The following is a 22,358-nucleotide window of genomic DNA, read 5'->3' on the forward strand; positions in this document are numbered from 1 at the left end:
GAAAACAAGTTTTAGTAACATATTTTTAAATTATTCTCTTTATTATCAGAGAAACATGGTTAACTGTGGTCGAGTTACGACGCAAGGACACCCTGTAATAGTAAAAATATGTCATTTAAAAATGATTGCCCTGCTTTAAATGATAACATATAATGAATGTAGTGATTCTTAATAGACTACGTTTCTATTGATTTTGACAGCTGTTTTTAAATTAAGAAAACAAACAGGTCTGGATAGCAACTCTCGATTTTCCATCTGATTTGATCTTAGGTATTTAATTTAGTGTATTGGTCGTTTGTTTTTAATGTCTACAAAACCTTTTTTTCTTTGTACTTCATTTCAGAAAACCCTACGTTTGATATATTCATATTTAAAATGAAATTTTCAGTTTTAAAATAAACTAAACTAAAAAAATGTGTTACTTTTTTTTATAGGCACAGGAATAATGAATGAAATATACATAGAATGTTATTGGTAAAATATATTCCTAATATTAAATAAAATTGATTTTCAAAAAAAAGAAACAATACTGTTCTGATACTTAAAACTACATGTAAAACCAGGTAACCGTGTAAGTTTGAACTTAATTAAAGAAAAAAGTTGTTTGTAAACGAAATTACTGCGTAAAATACACCGGTGCCATTAATCATTTCTATTGTCTAAATTTTTGTCTTTGTTCAGGTTGTCAATGTTTGTTAGTTCCTTATTTGTTTTTTTCGGCCAATTGCTTAGGCCAACGGAAGCGGCATGCTCAGCCTCATCCACTCTAGTGGTAGTGAAACGTGGGTGTTTAGTAACCTACACAAATGTATAATTAAGCATCTGTAAAGAATCGATAAAAATTACTTACTGTCTCTGTTGTGAGTGAAGCCTTCCGTGGCAGACTCCCAGACATACTAAAGCTCTCGCTGCATGGCTGTGATAGCTGGGTAATAAATTGCGGCCTGTTTCTCAATACCACCCCTTCAGTGTTTTTACTCCTAACGATTCCATCTGTTCTTCCTGACCCCGAAGGTTCATTGACGTTCTTGTTGGTGAAAGGTATATCGCTAGCACGCCTGGGAACACCCGATATATCTAGATAACTACTGCTAGTGGGAGACTTGCCGTGGAAACTTCTCGATACCCTTGATATTTTTGGAGGCTCGATGTAGCTCTCCTTCACCAGGATAGTTCCCGGAGTCAATTTTGTCATCAGTTCTGTATCTTTATCAATTTTTTTAATAGCACCTGTGTTGAGATTTTTCCCTATATCTATGTTTTCTGTTTTGTTGTCTTTAGTGATGTCAAAAAATTTCTCTTTGCTTGTACTCCATTTTAAACAACCCACGTTAGCAATGTTCACATTCGTATTTGAACTCGATACATCCTTTTCAAACTTGCTGAAATCTTTAACCAAATAGCGTATGTCTAGAGGGTTGACGTCGCTGGTTTTGGTGTAAAGCGAATGGGCTCTCTTGATGTTGGACACGGGTTTCATGTTGTAATAGTCGGTCGACCGCAATATGTTATTGCAGACCTTGACGTTCGCTGTTGCGGGCGAAATAGCTTTTGGAGTCGTGGACTCAGAACCCGCGCATTCATTCAGACTCGACCTCAGCGCGTTACAATTCTCTATAAACGACCTGGAAGCGTTACTAGTCAAAGTTTCGTTGTTATCGTCCTTTTCCATTTCCTCCGTCAGGGTGAAATCAAATTCGGGGGCTGACGAGGAACCAGCGGTAGCTTCGTTTGTATTAAATTCGATTTCTGAACCGTACGAGATGGGCGTAATATCACCACTTTGGTCTGAAATGAACAATTACGTAACGCATAAAAATCTACTAAGCCTTGCATGTATTTTGATCAGCGATATCTGTTGAGGAAAAGACAAAGTATCAATGTAGACAACTGTTTAACGATCTAACCTAACTATTAAATTCGATGGTTTTGATATTCCCCTGCATAAAATAAGTAGTATTATTGAGTTATTTAGTGTATATAAAAGCTAATCATGGAATGTTCATAGTAGCATCAATGCTTTTTTTGTTTAATTTGCCGAAATTTGCTTCTGAAGCCTATCAAACACTTTTGGAAACGTATGGGTTGTGCTGTGTGATATATCCCAATAGTCACTTTTAGATTCAAACATTTAAAAATAATAATTTTGATGAAAATAACAACAGGGGCCTGGAGAACCAAAAAAGTTTGAGGACAATGAATTGCAAGACTTATTGGACGAAAACCCAGTTCAAATTCTCAGAAAACTTTCAGACGCCTTAGCGGTTGAAAATGGGAAATATCTAAAAGGGGGTACAATGGCTGTTGCACAAATTGGTTGATAATGCTTTTTCGAACCGTTTCAATATCGCGGGTTTCATTTCTTGTCAAGCAATACCAAAAAGTATTGTGACTGACAGTAAAAAATAGATCTACTATGACAATTCCAAGCCTAAATAGTCCTTCGTTAATATATAAGAGGCATCCACATCGACACCGAAGCGGAATATTCATGGCCATAAAGTTTTGTTGTCCATATGATGGGATCAGCTAGCTATAGTGCATTAAAGCTGCTAAAACCGAAAAAATATAACTATATGTTACTGCAATAACAGATGCAGTCGTCCTTTTGGCTGACAACGTACCTAGCGTATCCACCAAATGATAGAAAATATTCTGGTTAATATATATTGTACTAATTTTTCTCAATAAATGCATTTTTAAAGAGTTAATAAAAGATCATAATACATGCAAGCACCTAATAAATTAAGACAATACCTTTGGGTTTCTGTATATTAGCGTAATACTCCGAGAACTCAATGGATCCCGAAATCTCTTTATCCAGCGTATCCAAAGTCATACCCACGCTTCCCAGATCGTTGTCCAAACCGGGCGCGGTGGGAAAGATCTTGGACAGTTCATCCAGATTGAGTCTAAAAATGTGCATCAAATGAGTACTTTGATTAGGACAAATAAGATGCACCAACAATTTCAAAATATCTTGCTGAAAGATAGTGCATATTCCTCTATCGATAGTAATATTAGCATTAATTAAATTACCTAAATAATATTTTATATATACGCTGCATATATATTTATTCTGATAGCGTTCTAAGCTCTATATAAAAGGTGTGTGAATAAATAATCTATGTTCTTAATATTTATATATAACACAGATTCTTCAAAATAATTTGTATTGGGTAATTGTTCAAATATATTGGAAAAACAACTATTTACCAACATGTGTTGGTCCTTTAGAAGTAAATATCATTCTGAGTTTTAAATTGAGTCACATATTCGCAAATGAATAATAATCACATGGAGAAATGCCTAGACTATATAATGGATGCGTTATGTAACCCTTATTTACAGCTTTAACATTTTTGATGAATAGACCTAATGTACTTTATGTTCAGTTCAATATGTCAAGTGTCATTTTTTTCTTTGGTTGATATTTTATAGATTTCTTAGTTACTACAATTAGTCAAATTAATCATAATCATGTATCAATTTGGGTATGAAATTAACTTACTTACTAAGTTAATTTCGCTTACTCGGTATGGCAAATAATAAAAAAACAAAATTAAGGTTTTTTTATAACTTTTGCATCAAAATTTAATAAGAAGACTTTAAATAAGGATTTTTATCGAAATTATGTTTAACTTGCACATATTGTCCATCTTCTAGGTTTTCAATAACATGTTTTGACAATAAAGTTATATAAGCTTTTAAATTGGATGATAGGAATTTACAGTTTACACTAACATGGATTAATTTTTCACGCAGCTAATATATATTATATGTATACAAAAAAGCAAACAGTTGATCCATACTACAACGTTTGTTAATCAGACAATCATGTGTAAAACAAAGGTGTAGGATATCAAAAGAATACTTGAAGCCCGAGATTCAGAATAGATATGTAGTAGTTTGAGTCAATATGCAGGGAGAAAAAAAAGCAAAACGATTTAATACTAGCTACCCAACCAAGCCAATTTACCTGTGAGTGAAAGCCATTTTTTGCTGTCCAACGTTCACTCCTAAACTCAACTTATACCAGCTCTTGACTTTTTAAACTTATTCGAGAAAAATTGTTAGTGCCTAATTTATTGTATCGACTAAAGAAACAGATAACAACATAAAATAAGAGGCGACGCTAAAACGTATACACATATATATTTTTCAAAAAATTTTCCTTTTTCTTATCAGAGACTACTTTTAAACAATTTTAAAAAAACTAAAAATAGTAAGGCGCATGCAATCACGTGGTCGAAGAATACACGAGAAGCATCCAGGTGCTTGTCCAACAACAAGTAAGAATAATAAAAGCTTATAGTTTTATATACCCATCAGCACTTATTATGCTTGATGACATATCGCTGCTCTCTTTGGAGTTAGTGTCTGAGAGTCCCGGCGATGAGGGTCCGCTGCTCGAAACAAAACTGGGGGGTCCACTAAAACCAGCACCTAAAAGAGAATACTATTATTCTGCAAATTTTAGTAGATACGATATGATTCATTTTATACTTTTTGATTAGTAATGGTCTCCAGGATTCTGCATATCTAAAATTTGTCAACAAATTCTAACAGATAATGATAGAGCACAAACCATTTTACAGTAGTAATGTAAAATGGACAATATCAATTCAGATGACGTAAGTTCACTGTTTTATTGAACGGACTATAGAATATCTGTTGCGCATATATATATATATATATATATATATATATATATATATATATATATATATATATATATATATATATATATATATATATATATATATATATATATATATAGGGACCTGTTGGCAAATGTATGTAAAATTCTTCACACATTACTGATAATAATTAGAGGTTATAAACCGGAAAACGTAAACCAAAAGTCAAATTTGATGCGGTAACATTGCGACGTGCTGACAAATTTTGAACTTTCATAAACTAAACTGTACTATTTAATAGACATCTTTATATTTTGAATAGTTAACTACATATTTTTATTCCCAATAACTACAGCTTGGTCTTCGTATAGATATGACTCTAAAGGATCTGTTTCTACTTACTACTGCCTGGAGATTGAAGTTTCAACATTTCGCTTTTTCCCGAAACGACGGTACTACTGGTTGGAGTTGGTAATGGAGTTGACGGTTGTTTAGGAGGCGTCGACGAAGGCGTCCTGTACAACTGGGCCTTGGTCATCCGATCCAAAAAGGCGTCGATTTGCTTCAGTGATAACGCATTGTGCAACGTCTCCAGAGGTCTTATGGGGGGCACCCCGCCAAATCCTTCTATAGCTGCTTCAAGAACAAGCATTTTAGATCGAAATTCAGTTCCGTTTAGGGATAAATATGTACTCACCAGAGGCGCTCGCCGTGCTCGGTATCATTTCTTGAAGGTTGGGCGCGCTAGAACTACCGGAAATGACCGCCGTCGAAAACAAACTGTTGGTGCTGCCCCCGACCAGCTTCTTCAACCCCCCGGGTACCCCGTAATTGAGTCCCATGATCTTAAAGTAGTTCATCTGTCCGCCAATACTGTGCCGGTGACGTTTGGTTGTTTGGCCGCACTCTGTATAGGAGACGCAAGGGTTGATCACACGGGATTCAGCGGGATGCGACATAGAGCGACGAGAAGCGTAAAAGGAGAGGAGGTAGGGCGTGGAGACGCCCGGGGCGCATAAGAGACAATTTGCTTTCGGGTCGTGCCGGGGATAGAAGCTTAACGGCAAGCGCGGAGGTTCGTCGGGCGACAGCTCGTTTGGGTTTTGTTCCTTCGACAAACTGTCGCTGTATTTCTGCAGCAGGAAACGCTTATCGCAACTATCCATCCAGTCGAACGATAAAATGTTGGGATCAGAGAACGAACGATGCTGCACGGCGGATTTCTTGTTCGCGCGGCCCCCCGTCCCCTCCAGATCCGACTCCCAATTCACCTCCATCGAGGAATCGTCGTTCTGACTGTCCACTGTGCCCTGCCTGAGAATCTTACACGATCGACTCTTGAATTTGATATCGGAGAGCGGCAGTTCATTGGTACTACTCAGTTTACAAGCGTGTTTCATCTCCAAACCGGACGTAAACAACGCCAGATTCAACTGAGTCAGTGGCAGATCCCCGATATCGCCTTCCGACAACTTCCGAACGGTAAGCGGAGAATCCCTCGGCGATTCTAAATCGATGGAGCCGGAAATGGGACTCAGATTCGTCTTCTCGGTAACTGGCACGAGATCGTGCTGTATCGGCAAGCAAGTTTCGGGCGGATGGATAGCGTCCATTAGCGTTTCCTTAAGAGTGTTAGCTGTGTTGACTTGGGGCGTATTAAATGTTAGTTCTTAAAATAATAAAATAAACAGAACATCACATAGATGAAAGGAAAGAGCAGAGGTATGTGACATTGGATAAAGGGAAGGAAAGAAAGAAAGAAAATAAAAATAAGTAAAAATATACCATCACCAGGCAAAAAAACTAAACATTCACAGCCGTATTATTATATCTAGCACAAAAATATAATATTTTAAAAACAAGACTAATTTATAACGTACGGTTAACAAGAATGTAATTTAAAATTTGATTTTTTAATGTTATAAATTAAATTAATAGAGTTAATTAAAAATTTTCATCTTTTTACTTTTAAAACGAAGCAGAGATAATAAAAGGTTTCCTCTACTTTGTGATTTTTAATTCCTCCTAGTTGTGCTACTTTATTTCTACTTTTACGATAATTGATCGGATTGATTGTTTTTTCTACAATATTTTTCAAATACATTTAATTGATATTATAAAGTTTATTTTTATAATAATCTTTAATTAATAAATTTCTTTATTTTACTGACTCACGAGATACAACATGACATAAATTACGTGATGCGCAGAGTTTTTACCATATCAAATCTCGTATCTAAAACCAAAGCAGCGCCACACTGGTGGGATATGGTAAAATACTTTTATCGATATTTGTATTATACATTTTTTATGTAGATCATGTGGTATTACAGAAGTGAAAATATTAATAATTATTAGGTTGAGAAATTTGTAATCATTAGTACTTACATTTCATTATTTGTCAGGTATATAGAGCGTGTCGTGTCATCTGTACGTTTATTTTTGAAGAACGTGTTTTTCTAGATCGGCAACAGTATGGAGTAAATATCAAACCTTAGTTGAATAAGTGAACTGTTTTATTTTTGAAGTATAATTATTAGTTATATAAACAAATTGCAAAATCAACTGTCGGACGCTTCCCCTGTTTGCACAGGATTTGGTAGCTTTAGCAGTAAAATATACCCTATTTATTATTTGCTGGCAAGGTCAGCAGTTGAAGTGTGAAGAAGCCTAGAGAAATGTCTGAGTAGCAAAAAATAAACTATAATTTTTGAAGTAAGTCGTGATAAATATAGACATGACACTATTGGCCTAAATCTTTATTGAGTATATGACTATCAATTTGGGGTTGATTTTTGATCATAGTAGCATGCTATTGTATTGAGATTGATCTCTATTTACATATACGCGAATCCTTGTGATAATATGTTTTCTTTTACTATTGCTTTGAAAGCTTTTAAGTATGTTTGAGACAACATCGAATCGGCTGTATTAGTTTTTTATCTGTTCTATTGATTTTCTCTATCGCCAATTTAAACCTGTATTCAGTAATATTATAATCCTTTATTCTATGTCAGTCCTTCTAAGACGTAAGGATTTTATATAAAGCCACCTGTATGTCCATATGCTCCTGTTTATTAGACTGTTTTGGCTTGGAACTATCCATAAAATACAATAATAAATAAATCGATAAAGTGCTACAAATTTAACTTAACTTAACTGAAATTATTTCCCATAAATAATGACATGTCATTCTTGTTCGAATGAGTGTTGCATTAGTTAAAAAATATTTATAAGTTGAATTTCGATAATATAATCAAAAATAAACAGCAGATGGCGCGTCATAAAAAGTAATAACAAACAATAACATATATAAAAAATATACCTCACTTCCAAAAAATCGTCAACAGAAAATTGTTTGTTTCCACACAACATCAAATAAGACAAGTTACACCTAAAGCATCTACAGCTCCACAGATAGTTAAGCAGCATGCGATAACACTTGGCTAAGCGTAGGATTGGAATAATGCGGCGTTACAGCGAGAGAGATATATCAAACTCTACTGGACGAAGGGTTTGATGTACCTCCCCTTTTTAATAGTCTCGTTTACGCCCACGACACGGTTTGTTCAGACAGATAAGGGTTCAACAACTTGATTTTGTCCATGCCAAGCTAAGCTAAATAATTGCTGGTTCAAGGTTTTAAATTGTTTCAATTGTCTTGCTATTGAACGAGCAATATACTAATCACATACAGCTTTAACTAACATAATATTGTATAAGTCAATCTCAATATATCAAATCTACCCACTTAATAAAATAATATAGTGAGGTTGCAGTCTACCGCATCAAGCGCATGTGAGAGAAGAAAAAGTAGTGTCTATGCATGAAAAGTATTTCAAATACATTGTAAGGAAGAGATTATGTAATACCGCTTAGCATCAACAAATTCAAGTTGTTTTTAATCGTGTTGTATGTAGTTTTGTTGTTGGCCTGATTGGAAAATTTTAAAATTTGGATCCCTAGCAATATTTAGAGTATTATTTAAAATATGTTTTAATCCTAATTTACTTCGAAAATATTAATTTCGAATATACCGTCTATGTTGAGTTAAAATTGTGAGCATTCCAAATAAACAGAACTTTTTCAATCTGAGAAGATTCACTAGGGAAGAACTTCTTTATTTTCATCAAAATATTAGACGATTGAAAAAATAATCTAGGAAAAAGTTTGAAAAAAGATTGCAAAAGCAATGGAAACCAAATGTTAGACTATTAATTGACGAAATTAAAGAGTTAATACAATACAAATGAGTTTGAAATCAAAGCACCATTTTTCCGCATTAGTTTTGATATTGATATACTTGAATGTTGAATCCAGGCAATATTTGAGTATTCCTCAATTTTTGTTGAACGGTGGCGATGGTATCTTGGGTTATTGTCGATATTTCTTTCCAAGTTGTGGCAAATGTTAATGCCTCAATAGATTCAATAAATCACCACCTCTTATTTTCAACATAATATTGTTTAAGTGTGTGAAGTGTGTTTTCATCCATACACAAATGAAAACGTATATATCTCACGATAATGACCGTAACTGTAACCTACTTTATACATTATAAATTTGCATTAACAGCTGAATCATTTAAATAAGTCATTTTAAACTCATGAAATCATCAATTAATGGAGTCATTAGAATGTGCTATTTTGAATCAGTTCTGGTTAGTTTAGAATGTTTCTCATGTGTACATTAAGAGTTCTTATTTTGTTTCGGGGAAATTTTGAGTAAATTAAAACATGTTCACTGTATCATATCTCTAAGAATGTTTTAGTATACGGTACCAATTATCAATACACCATCTCGTTTGGGAAACTAGGAAAAATAACGACAAAGGAAAAACCCTGAACAGCGTACGGATTTTCAGGCGTTTTCCCCAGCAATACAAGGGCACAGTAACCTTGTGATTAGAAGTAGAACATCAAAAAAAAAAAGAAAACCAAACCGCAATACAGAGCTGCAAATTCATCGGGGTGAATCGATAAGCACATACCTGCATTGTTAACTGCATCCAAACTTTGATGTAATTTTTCTGCTAATTAAATAAATTGGGTTTTTAGTTGTTTAAAGTTATAAATCGAACAGTGTACTAAACTCGAGGAAATATTCATTAATTTTTCACACACCTATACCATCAAGAAATTAATAAGTTACTTTATCTTTCTATAAATATTTCCTTGAGTTAATTTAGTAATATTTCCGGTTCCAATATGTTTAATTTCCCAGAATATGCTATCACCATTTTACATATAAAAATATTATTAGTTGATCAAATGACTTTAAAGATACTTGATGAATAACATACACAGTGAAAAAATGTACCGCCCATGCCATTTATTGTTACCTTTTCCTTTCTGGGGACTTTTGTGGTCATAACTTCTCGATCTTGGCTCGGGTTCGGGACTAATAACTCTATTCCCATAGCTCCTGCTTCCCCTTTGAGTCCCCTGGTTGGCCAATTCTTCCGTCAAACATTTGGCTAGGTGCATGGCTTCATGTCCACAGACAGTATGAGCACTTCTAAAACAAAAAATATTATTTAACTTACGAAATAACTCTCAGTGGTTTAGTTCATACCCTATCGGGATAGGAGCACTGGTTTTGATAAATCTTCCGGTCTTTGTATACGTGTAGGACGGACCAGCGTCAGGAGAATCATCCGGTGATAAGTTATGGTGCGGAGTAAATTCTAAAACACTGGAAGTGGTTGAGGACTTCTCCTCTTCGATTACGGAAATTTCACCCTCTTCGGCAATAGCTTGAGTTTTGTTGTCCTCTGGCGTGGCTGTTGTGGATGTATTCGCGCTCTGATCGTAACAAAACAAGGTTAAACCGGCGTGTTTGTTTCAAAAACTCACTTACCGAGCTTTTACTTGCCGCTGATTCATTCCTCGAATGGGGTCTAAACCCAGGTCCAGGTGGTAGGTTTTTTTGAACGCAACAATTCACCCCGGGACTGAAGTGTAGTTCAATGTGAAACCTCTCCTCGCTACACGGATCTTTCGTGGGATCTTCATATAACATTATCACAATTTGTGACATGTAATTCAATTCCGACACCATTGACACGTATTCCATCGCCCTCCGCCATTGCTCATCCTTGGTAACCTATATAAAAACTCGTATTTACCGATTTCGTTATCGAACGTTTGAAAATTGTTTACGTCCAACAGTCCTCCATGCCTAAGAACGGTGATCAAAGAGTGTATGTGACTCTCGCTGGTGAAATACAGTCGTGTTCTTACATGTCGACCCGGACTGGATACGCCGTGAGAGTAACGCGGGTTCAGCCGATTCACCGTTTCTTCTCCCATCTCTTCTATGTTTCTTTGAAGATCCGCTTTGATTTTCTTCAATAAAGGTGTACAGATACCTTGACTGATTGTGAGTTTTTCTTGAGCAGTAAGTCCATATTCCTAATTTATACATAATAATATTTGTAAAGATTTTCTAAAGAGTAACAAACATTTGGAGATAAAATGAATATACTACATATATAAATCAGTCTCCTATGTTAATAAAAAATTATATATGAATGGATGAAACATTGATTCCTTAACGTATTTTGGAGACTATAGTTTTAAAAGAAAGATATAAGAAATGTTAAACTTAGTACCTGTGGTATGACAATATCAGCTAGGTATTTTGCGTATGTATATAACTCTTCAGCTTGTTCAAACTGTAACGTATGCTGATTATGTTGTAAATCATACTTGATACAATCGTATATATCAGGTATTTTACTAATATCAAAGGTTTTATTTTTAGTGTAGAAATCCTTCTCGATCTTGCCCCAGCGCCTGTACATCAAGTCCCACGTCTCGCCGTGGTAAAGCATAGCTTCTGCAACATCACGAACCCAAGTTAAAACCTACCGTTATCGGAGCCCTACAGTATCGAATGAAATTGTTCTGAACGAACCTTTGGTCTTACCATCTTCTTTTTTCACTTGCACGATTTCCATCAGTGACTTTATCAGGTCGTGTACGTGTTTACAACATTTATATGGATTTTTTACAAAATCGAGCGCGTCATTAATACTGACTGAATTGCAAGGGTTAATTTTCTCACGATCTGCAGGCGTGAAATCGCGGTCCATCTGCATCAGCTCGTGAAGCCTAGATTTACACCTTAAAATCCAGGAGGACGACGTCAATAATCAGTGTCTATTGAAATATTCAGACCTTGAATATGCTCTCACTGTCTTCAGATAACTATAAATATAACAACCACTAAGATACATGCCAATATTGATTTGTACACTTCAAAAATGATTTTTAACATTTTATGAACATATGAGCAATACTTAGTTGAAGAGATGACCCTAATTTGACAAACATCTCCCAATCATTAACTGTGTCTCTCAATCTGTTGCACCTTCGAATGTTACATCTTAATCGAGTTCTTAACTTCATTCCTAAATATTGTTCAGCTTCCAAACTACCCAAATGGATTTCCACTGAATACAGCCGAAGGTTAAACTACCAGGTGTACCGTAAAGTCATTATCGATTTCAACTACATAATCTTTAATAAAATGTTTGTCCTTTGAGCAAAAAACCATTCATCAAGCCATTTTCTAACATCTTCGAAATTGGCGAAGTCCTACACTGCAAGCGCGTGTCCCATTGATACGAAAGTTGATAGTAGGATGGGCAATATCTGGGGAATACGGCAGGTGCGACAATATGTCCCATCTAAGTACTTTCAACGCTTCCTTGGCCCGTTCTACTTTATGAGACTGCGCGTTATCGTGCTGTAAAAGCACTTTACCATGTCTTCAGGCCCATTCTGGACATATTTTGATCAATGCATTGTTCAAATTGATCATTTGTTGTCGGTCACGATTACTTACACCAGGTTTCAACAGTTCGTAATACACCACGCTACTCTGGTCCCTCCAAACACAGAGCATTGTCTTGTAACCAAAACGATTTGGCTTTGGAGTCGATCGCCCAGCTTCGCCAGGTAATAATTATGATTTTTTGCGCTTAGGGTTTTCAAAATTAATCCAATTTTCTTCCCCGGCCACTATTCGATGTAGAAATGACTTCCGATCATACCTTTGAAGCAGCATTTCACAGGCGATTTTTTGATTTTCCATTTTCCCAATCTCCAATTAATCATTCATTCAATTAATGTGGAACCCATCTTCCCATCTTTTGGATTTTTCCCACAGCTCGTAATCGTTTCTTGAGCTTCATTTAACGCTACTGCCATATATTTTGGAGTTTGGGTTGGGTCTTCATCCAATAACTCTAAAACTCTCAAAATATTATTTGTCTTGCACAAACACGCACTTGCGAAATCACAACGTATGAATTTTCAAAACCACGCCTCACATGTTTACTAACTGCAAGTTTCTATCAGTAACAATGACTTTCAACAGCTTTTTTCTTTTGATTAAATAAGTAATGCGTGTCGCAACTTGACATTTTCAGTGTATAGTTTTGAAGCTTGATGCCACTAGAATAAAATAACATATGTGTCAAATCATAACAATGATACCATAGCCTGTTAATATAAGGTACCCCTGGTAATATGCGCCTCTACTTACTCAAGTTGTGTGGAAATCCAATCGAGCCATGTGCGAACAGTTGATAGAAGACTATTCTCATATCATTGAGTATTACCGCTTATATAATAATTATTGTTGCTATCAAATGTAAAGTACTCCTGAATAAACTTAAATAGTATCAAAATGGTAGAATTCAAATAATATCAGAAAAATGAGCTAGTGGCTAGAGGACAATAATTTCAACAATGTTTTTTACAGTTTATGCATAATTTTCATTGAAAAAAAAAACAGCGAGAACTTATCCAAGGTACTAGTAGATAAAACAAAACTTACATATTCTGGTACTTGCTACTATCACAGTCGTTGTCTAATAGGCCGTTGGTATTAGCGCTCTTCACCATTTGCACCAGGATGGGCGTCAGCTCGCCTTCAAGAGCTAACAGGCCCTTCGCGAAGGCTGCTGCAGTCATCTGAACACGACCTTCGTCCGAAGCATAGATTTTAAGATCGTGACGAAAAGTGGAATGAAGTCGAAGCAGGCCGAGACCTTGAGCACCCGCATATTCTCCTACACAACGGGAAAATTATCAGACATTGTTAAATACTTTCGTTAACACATGTAATACTTGAGCTAAAAATGATTTAGTCGCACTTTCAGTATTACACATGAAATAAAATTATTTATGACTATGTATACTTGTTTGTGTTTCTCCTATTTATTTAACAAAAACCGTAGTTCCTTTTCTATATGTTAAAATGAGTGTAAATTCGTGTTGGAGGATGCATGCCTTCACACAAATGAACAAAAGCAATACATAACGTAAATGTGCTTTAATATGTTGTATATAAAATCTAATTTACTTACCATATTATGCTTCGATTGATAACAATCATAATTTATATGTGAATATAATGCATGAGCTGCATAATAGTATTAATAATATTGGGAATAATATACCTTCTCTTGAAATTAAACATGTGCAAACAAAATAGGGTAAAATATAACTTGTATTAGTAATAACAGAAAGTCGCAACTTAAACGTAAAATTTGGTTATAACTTAAAAGTGCTGCATATAATAAGGTAGGAATCTTGTAATATAGTATTGGCAAATGAGCCTCCTCAAATTGTGATAATATAACACGTGCGCGAAAAAGTAATCCACGTTTTTAAATTTCATTTTGCTGAACTACATTTCGGTTAATTCAATTTATAATTATTTTATTTTTTCCCAAGTTGTATATTTATTTTAGTTAATGAATAATTTTTACTTTTTTTTAGATTAAATATATATTATTATTAATGTATTAAATTCCAATATTATTATGCCTATTTTTTTTTTGATTAAGCCAAAATAACCAGCTAGAACCACTTGGTATTTTGCTGATTTCACTTCAGGTTCAGGATGTTTGAGTTTGCGGGCGACAGAAACCCTGGGTTATGATTGGGATTGCCGTATTTTAATTATCTACCGCGAGTGATGAATTGATAGGGTTTTGATCAGTTGGTTATCATGTTGCAACGCTCCAATGGAGAACCTTACAGTAAGTAAGTTTCGCGAAGCTTTTCACGAACGATCCGAGGTTCGCGTGTATCACAAACCATGGGGCATTGAGTAACGCGCGGACTTTTTTGGATTGGAACACTTGGAGTATTGTAAATGTCTCTCGGAGGCGTACTTGTACCACATCTGGGCTCCATGGAGTACTCCAGCAAAGGAGTGGGATAGGATGCTATACACGTCATTGCCTATTATGTCTAGTTTCTAGGGACAAAAATCCTAAGGATGGGACTTGAGTGGGACGCATTCTAGTTTGGTCTGACGACCAAATGAGCCAATATATCTTCAAAAATTGGCTTTATATTAAACTGTGATGTCTAAAGATATATAAAGTATTTGTACCAAAATTGATATTCTATACATTCAAGTTAATTTGTTTCATTTGCATTAATTATTTCATTTATTGTTGCTTCATAAAACGAGACTAAATGTCTATTACATATTCTAACAAGAGGACTGAGACTGAATGTTAGTCTATATAGTGTAGTTGCAGTTTTGATGCATTTGGTGCATCAAAGAAAAAATATGTTACTCCCTTTACTTCTAAAAATAAAAGATTTTTCAAATGTCTTTGCTGAATAAAAATTATGTTGAAAAAACTTAAAGTATTTTATATCCAAACGTTAAACATGTGGATTAGTTCTTCATGCATTTAATACCTTGATATATTATTAGAGTATAAATAAAATATTTAAATATACTTAACATCTTGAGATAAATGTCGTATTTACAAGAGCCCTAACTAAATCAAACTTAAGCAGTGAATTGATTAAGACAATCCGCCACTTAAATCGATTTCATTCATGCGTCAAATTAAAATAAGAAGGAATATAAGAAGCATAATACCAACCGGCAAAATGTCTACCTTGTCCTCCTGGATACATGCATCTGAATATCCGACCGAGTTCCTCTGCTTGTATACGACCGGCCGGTGTCAGTTCGCCGCCCCATTTTAATATCAACACCAAAGATGGTTCCGCGGGTTTATCTACTGAAACCCATCGGCCAAAATCAAGTATTATGCTTGATAAGGCGCATACATTGCTTACCATCGTCCGAACTCGACCCTCTAGGTCTTCCTTTAGGCTGATACTTCATCTGCACCTTCCTGTTTATCCCGGAAAAGTGTCCGTACCTTAAATTATATTTAAATGAAACACTTCATCGACAATCTATGAAAAACTCACATTTCTAAAACTGCCTTTAATTGTTCTAGTTTACCCTGCTTCTCTTCGATCTCCGGATCAGCTTCGTGTTGCTGTATCTCGGCTAATAACGACCGAGCTATATCCAAAATCTCTTGTAATTGCTTGGGCCTTTTCAATTTTACATGTCCGTGCTTAAATCCATCGTACTTATCAAATATTTCGAAGAATCTAAAATTATATGAAAAATGAAGGGATTACGAAAATTAATTCAAAGTCAACATACAAAGAAAATATTTGTGAAAAGTGATTTCTAACTAGATGAAATATTGGCAGTCGAGCCCATTATTAAAAATGTGTAAAGATTCAAATTATTATCATCATGTAAGCGATATAAACTATACAATCCAATGGTTGAAACCAATTGTTAAAATGTCATTTCCGACAAATTTTTTCTCATTAATCTGAGATACAAAGATACAAGAAGGCTGGAAAGCAAGGAATTCGTCAATGTTTCCGTAGAGGTTTCTTTGGTTTAAATGATATATTGATAAATTAATAAATATTAAAATCATAGAAAATATTGATAGGTATAACAGTATAGGGAACAGGTTCATTTAAAACAATTGGAAATGTTCAAGTATAAATTTTAGACGGTCTACAGATCGAACTGAGGCAATTATTTTTGTGTAAGTAATTTTTAAAGTTTAAGGATTTGCAAAAATAAATAGTTTGCCATGCAAGTATAAGTTTAAATTTAATTGCAAATTGATTAGTTACTAATCGGATGTCTTATGATCTGGAAGAGAGAGACGTTGACTCAAAGAAAAAAGGAGACAATTAAAACACCGGATTTTATTGGAGAAAAAATCTATCTTCTCGATGTCATTAAAAATCTAAGGCATGACAAAGTTATTCTACATAACAACAATACAATTTCGACAATATTTCGGCAATATTCGACGTCATTTGTAAAGGGCATTGGCTGTTTTATTGTAAGATCTATAGTTAAATTTTGTAGTTAAATTATTACACAAAAAAATAATGACATAATGTTGTCCATACATGAAAGTATCTTTAAATTAAAATAAAAATTTACTTACTTGGGGTGACGAACTTCAACCTTCATCTTTTGCTTTGGAGTTCGATCCCCGTGTCTTATCACAGCCGTCACACACCTCAACTCCATCATTTTTCCGAACGTGGTGGGAACAATGGGAGGGTCGTCTAGCTGGAAGGGAACCGACCAGGGTATATGCAGAGTGGGCGCCAATTCTCTCAGAATCATATTCCCCAAGATCTTGGCGGAATCGTCGTAATACTTATTCGAGTTTTTCACAAAGCTAAATCCATTTACGTCACAAACAAATGATTTACCTGAAATAAATCTTTTATATGAGTGAGGGAATTCGGCACTGCGATAGGAGTCGCTACCGTTTGCTCTGAGTAAATCAAATCCACAAACAGCTTGTTTGAAGGCCATGCACACTTTTCTCGATATTAATTTTTCCGCGTTGCTCAAGATTACGGGATAACGGATTTCTTTGCCTTCGCGGTCCCGTTCTACTTTTCCATCCAAGGCGGGCGATTTTCGGGCTTCGGCGTGGGCATAATCCGGCCCCACGGTATATACTTTTACATCGGTACCGTCAGTTGGCATGAAATCTTCGTATATAAAACTTCCGGTCTTTCTGACTCTTGATTCCGGTGAGTAAACGCTACTACGACTCCCGATCTGTAATTGCAATTAATAAAGCAACTGTAAGCCGATTTTAAGTCAGTATAATACCTTTCGAAATAATCTTTGACTACCACCGCCTGCTTGAGTCGGGTAATATATGTATATATTATGATCTTCTGCGGATACGGGTTTTTCAACAAAAGGTTTATTGAAGGTGATGCCATTTACTTCAACATGATCTTCCGATTCGACTAATTCATGGTCTATAAAGTCACATAGTGATTAGTCAGGACGAAACATTCGAAAACACCTGACATACCCTTAGGATCCAAACTGTCCCTATCCAATACGGCATATCGAGGGATTTCAATACCTTCCGCTTCCAATGTCGAGTAAACCTTCCTCCTATCCTGAATATCATATTGCATATGGAGATTGTTAATAACGTACGGATTATATAGTTGAGCATATTGTATTGCTTTATCTAAAGGAAATCCCTTGGAGTGGAACGAAATAAGGCAGTCGCACATGGGCCATTGCTGAACTGGTTTCTATTAAAACATAATTTCCTCAATTAGTAGGTTTGTTGACGATTTGCGTTTGAATACATACGGTTAAAATAACGTCTTCGGGGAAAACAGTCACTTTAATGTACTCAAAATCCTGTAGTCTGGTGAGGATTTCTTTCATGGGCTTGCTCTGGGTTTTCTTTTCCATAGCGCACACCCCTACGATGACCACCTTGCCCCCATCTTCCATGTCTTGGGGATCCAGTTCGGGATCGCTTGTATTGCATAATTCCAAATCACCCTAAACAACCAAGTATCATTTAAAACATGTTTTAATGCTCTAGCTGACGCAATGACAATCCAATCTCTATGTAACACCATGCAATTTAACCGGTCTATGTAATAATGGTCTGCTGATTAAAGTGTTTTACGGCAATGTTGACATTTCATAAAGTGTATTATGGTTCAAATAACAATATTAATATTATAATTTATCAAACATATTGAACAGGATAAACATTATACCTATACATATAAGGCATTAAACAATTAAGTCTCTAAATATAATAAAATATGTGATATATAAATATGAGTGTATCGACCTAAATAAACAAAATTTTGATAAAAACTCTATTCAATAATGTTATTTGATTAGTGTTTTTTAATAGACCAATTATAACTGTAAATATAATTATGTACAACTTAATTAGTGCCATTATATATCACTTTCACAGCAAACAATACAATTTCGTGGATTATATTCCCCGAGGCACTTACATCATCAGAGTTCTCCCTGAATACTCCATTACCAATAAAAAACATCTTTATAACAATGACACTCGAAATAACAGATAACACACATTTCTAATTCATGTAACATTTTCTCAACTACAAGATGACGTTATCATAATTCCTTATATAAATACTTCCTAGTATTTCAAGAAGGTCAATTTTAAAATATCATTATCATAACGGTTCTGAATTAATTGTTATAAAAATAAATTAAGTTAATTCTTATGCTCACCCTGTACCAAAACACAAATATTATTATTAACAATCACTTTTCTATATGTGATGTAATTTCTGTTTAAAAATGCAATTTAATTATGACATATTTACATCAAATTCATCCAAACAGTCGTCGCAATAACATAAGGAATCTGATGATCCTTCACCGCTTGTTTTTCGATATTTCCTCCACTTTTTCAACCTCCACCAATCTTTGAAATAGGACCAGTCCATTTTTAACTATTTCACAATATATTGGCAGTGTAAATTTATACTTTTAATTTTTCGTCATGACTTTTACATTTAGGAAAAGTAAAACAAAAACTAGAATACTGATAACATGATGTGACAGCCGAACTAATAAGATTTTTAACATTGGCACCCTACAAGGCACCTTTTAAACTTATTGTGGATCAAGGTCAAGACGTATGTGGTAATTACAACTGAGAGATAAATGTTTTGACAAATATTTAGCTAACACTAACAGGTCTTGTTTGTTTTTAGGATGTTTGGTATGTCTATGTGTTTAACTAGGTTATAATTTCTCTGTTATTTACTATACAAAATATACACAAAAACATCAGTATTAAACGAAAAGAAAAGTCACAATACCCTGGGCCAATACGAAGGTGCAATAGAAGGGTTGTCAACATCTTGAATTATAACAGTTGGAATAGATTTCATACCTTCACTACTGGAACTCATCGTGAATAATAGAAAGGGGAAACAGATAGGTACGTTTAATATAACATTAATTCACTTACTGCCCCTACATAGAATTGTGCTGGTCTATATGCAATCTTACGCAGACCCTGATATCCTTGCTCCAGTTCTGTATAAGACATGACCCAACTGAGACATGCCTAACACTTTTCTCAGGTTTAAGCCGGCTTTATATTAGTTGCCGTATGTTTTCCCGACGTTCTTTTACTGTAAATGGAAAAGGTATTCTTTGAGCAAGTCAAAATATATTGATTATAGAACACTTTTCGTACCAAAATCTTATTAACGTGAATTAACAATCAATTATATGCTCAATACCTATATCAATAATTTAAATTCATGTATGTCAATTAGGCATTTGAAGCAGTAGAGCAACTTTTACTTTTGTTGTTTTATAACAAGGGACTGATCTTGACACTTTCAAACGAGTTGTCACATATCAGCTGATATTTCACAGAAGCGAGTATCAATTAATCAATCTAGAACTGACATTTAGTTGTCGATTATGCAATAATGTTACCAGCAACAAAATAAATCCTATTTGAAATTTGAAAAAAGAAAAAATTTTTATAGAATTTTTAGTTCTCGTAGTAAATGTTCTTTTTTATAATTAAAACAACTCAAAAAACAAAATCAAATTTAACATATGTTTATATATATATTTTATATAAGTATATATTTTATTGGTATTTCAGATTTTTATGATTTCGCTTAACAAAACATTCTCTAATCAGTTTTGACATTGACACATTTAGCACATTTAGTGACATTAGACTGATTCATTCATTCAACCAAAACAAATAGTTTTTCATATCTAAGGAGTATAAACGAACTTATAAAGTCCTAATGTCTGTAACTCAAGGTAAATTGGCACTAAATATTTTAATCAATAATATGTTTAATACTTAAATTAATTTGTTCTAGAAAATCGTCCTGAACTTTACGAAGAAGTTAAGTTGTATCATAATTCAAGAGAAAGAGAAAAGTTGGTATTTTATTTTTATATTTATTATCAGTACCAGTGTAATTTATTAAATATGCTTGTAGATATGATAACCTGGCTGATTTATATGCAGTTATAAATACTCTACAGCAGCTTGAAAAGGCTTACATTAGAGATTGTGTTACACCGAAGGAGTACACAGGAGCATGCAGCAAGTTGCTAGTACAGTATAAAGCAGCTTTTCGGCAAGTAAAAGGAGATGAGTTTCCCTCTATTGATGTTTTTGTAAAGAAGTATAGGGTATGTAGAACATTTTCTAATTAATTTAATAAGTTTCGAGTACTTATTTTGTATTTAGCTTGATTGTCCTGCTGCTTTGGAAAGAATAAAAGAAGATAGACCAATCACAATAAAAGATGACAAGGGTAATACTAGCAAATGCATTGCTGATATTGTTTCTCTTTTTATAACTATTATGGATAAACTACGGCTGGACATTAGAGCTATGGATGATTTACATCCTGAATTGAGAGATTTAGTTGATACTATGAACAGGCTTAGTATTTTGCCTTCAGATTTTGAAGGAAAAGAAAAGGTAGGAGGATGGTTAGCCACTTTGAATTCCATGCAGGCATCAGATGAACTATCTGAGTCTCAAGTAAGACAGTTGCTGTTTGATTTAGAAAGTTCTTATGCTGCTTTTAATAAAGTTTTACATAATTCGTAAAATATATATGTTATCTTATTTTATATATATATGTATTAATAAAACAAATATATGTATGTTTAATAAAATTGTTTTTTATTGACATAATGCTACATTGAATATGCTCACACATTGTTCATTATTTTTTGGTTTATATACAAATATTGCTTTGAGATATTTTATATAAATACTTCAATAAAATAGAAGTAGTGTATTTATAAAAATACCTAATAAATGCAAACATACAGGAGAAGAAGAAAAACAGCATAAATAAATATTAATATACTTATTCTCCATGTATGTAAGCTGTGTTCAGACTTTTCATTTGCATTAATAGCTAAGATATATAATTATATGGATAATTAAAATCAATTCCCTAACATAAATTATTGCTTGCCTACGTTGGGCAGTAATTCTTACAGTAAAAAAAAAGAAAAATATCATATAAAGCATGATTAATCAACTTATATCAATATCAGACACCCTCCAAAAAATAACACATTTTTTTTGGTTTTCAAGATTTATTTTTGCAGATCATTTTTTTTTAGTATTTCCTATCTTAACCAATTTTATCTGTTGATTCGAATTAATAGTGATTGTGTTAATTTTTGGTGGTTTGGTATGATTTAGTTTAGTATTAATCAAAAGTTTATCATTAACACAAAAAATCTCACTTATATCACTGTCTTTTATTGAATATTGAGGGTGTCAATTGATACTGCCTCTGTGGTTCATGTATCCATTAAACTGACTAGCTGTCAACATCTTGTCAATGGCAATTCGTCTCATTCTCGTGCAAGTCACCAAAAGTGCGCCGCCCAGCAAACACATGGCAGCACTACCAAGTCCTAGCAACGCTGAGAACCAACCGGTCTTTAGGCAAACAGTATCGACAGTTTTGGCATCTAAAATTAACACCAAAGACGAAT

General features: G+C 34.2%; 3 protein-coding genes across 16 annotated transcripts in view; 1 reads left to right on the plus strand and 2 right to left on the minus strand.

Annotated features, from left to right (window-relative positions):
• Positions 1-466: 466 nt before the first annotated feature.
• On the minus strand, positions 467-20,218 carry l(1)G0196 (inositol hexakisphosphate and diphosphoinositol-pentakisphosphate kinase). 14 transcript variants are annotated; one of them, XM_076402950.1, is made up of 24 exons: positions 20,053-20,218; positions 19,822-19,987; positions 18,153-18,350; positions 17,860-18,091; positions 17,649-17,803; positions 17,294-17,594; positions 16,963-17,236; positions 15,902-16,090; positions 15,764-15,849; positions 15,565-15,705; positions 13,488-13,722; positions 11,559-11,767; positions 11,254-11,480; positions 10,802-11,053; positions 10,500-10,745; positions 10,215-10,444; positions 9,982-10,157; positions 9,631-9,672; positions 5,338-6,309; positions 5,043-5,276; positions 4,326-4,446; positions 2,758-2,912; positions 851-1,788; positions 467-798 (listed from the first exon to the last, which is right to left on the minus strand). In XM_076402950.1, the coding sequence occupies exons 2-24, from the start codon at positions 19,900-19,902 to the stop codon at positions 643-645; spliced, it is 5,850 nt and encodes a 1,949-aa protein (XP_076259065.1). In that variant the 5' UTR covers positions 19,903-19,987; positions 20,053-20,218; the 3' UTR covers positions 467-642. The 14 variants fall into 14 exon arrangements, with proteins under 14 accessions (XP_076259065.1, XP_076259064.1, XP_076259062.1 ...); XM_076402949.1 differs by lacking the exons at positions 19,822-19,987; positions 20,053-20,218 and adding an exon at positions 19,169-19,489 and having other exon boundaries at positions 15,580-15,702; XM_076402947.1 differs by lacking the exons at positions 19,822-19,987; positions 20,053-20,218 and adding an exon at positions 19,169-19,489 and having other exon boundaries at positions 11,571-11,767; positions 15,565-15,702.
• Positions 20,219-20,486: 268 nt separating this feature from the next.
• Vps28 (Vacuolar protein sorting 28) lies at positions 20,487-21,518 on the plus strand. The gene is made up of 4 exons (XM_076402959.1): positions 20,487-20,642; positions 20,705-20,765; positions 20,828-21,023; positions 21,082-21,518. The coding sequence occupies exons 1-4, from the start codon at positions 20,627-20,629 to the stop codon at positions 21,448-21,450; spliced, it is 642 nt and encodes a 213-aa protein (XP_076259074.1). The 5' UTR covers positions 20,487-20,626; the 3' UTR covers positions 21,451-21,518.
• A 490-nt stretch (positions 21,519-22,008) lies between these two features.
• Positions 22,009-22,358, minus strand: part of LOC143195645 (uncharacterized) — a 53,003-nt gene continuing 52,653 nt past the window's right edge. The window contains exon 12 of the mRNA XM_076402958.1: positions 22,009-22,334. Within this exon, the coding sequence (XP_076259073.1) occupies positions 22,138-22,334 (197 nt within the window). The 3' untranslated portion in view covers positions 22,009-22,137. The remainder of the gene's footprint in view (positions 22,335-22,358) is intronic.

The sequence above is a fragment of the Rhynchophorus ferrugineus genome, unplaced genomic scaffold, assembly GCF_030347505.1.
Source record: "Rhynchophorus ferrugineus isolate W39M unplaced genomic scaffold, kcgeb_rfMv2 rfM4, whole genome shotgun sequence".
NCBI classification, from domain to species: Eukaryota; Metazoa; Arthropoda; class Insecta; order Coleoptera; family Curculionidae; genus Rhynchophorus; species Rhynchophorus ferrugineus.

Coding starts and splice junctions, on each gene's coding strand:
- Vps28 (XM_076402959.1), top strand. Junction 20,766..20,827: donor AATTCAAGAGAAAGAGAAAA/GTTGGTATTTTA, acceptor ATATGCTTGTAG/ATATGATAACCTGGCTGATT. Junction 21,024..21,081: donor TTTTTGTAAAGAAGTATAGG/GTATGTAGAACA, acceptor TTTTGTATTTAG/CTTGATTGTCCTGCTGCTTT.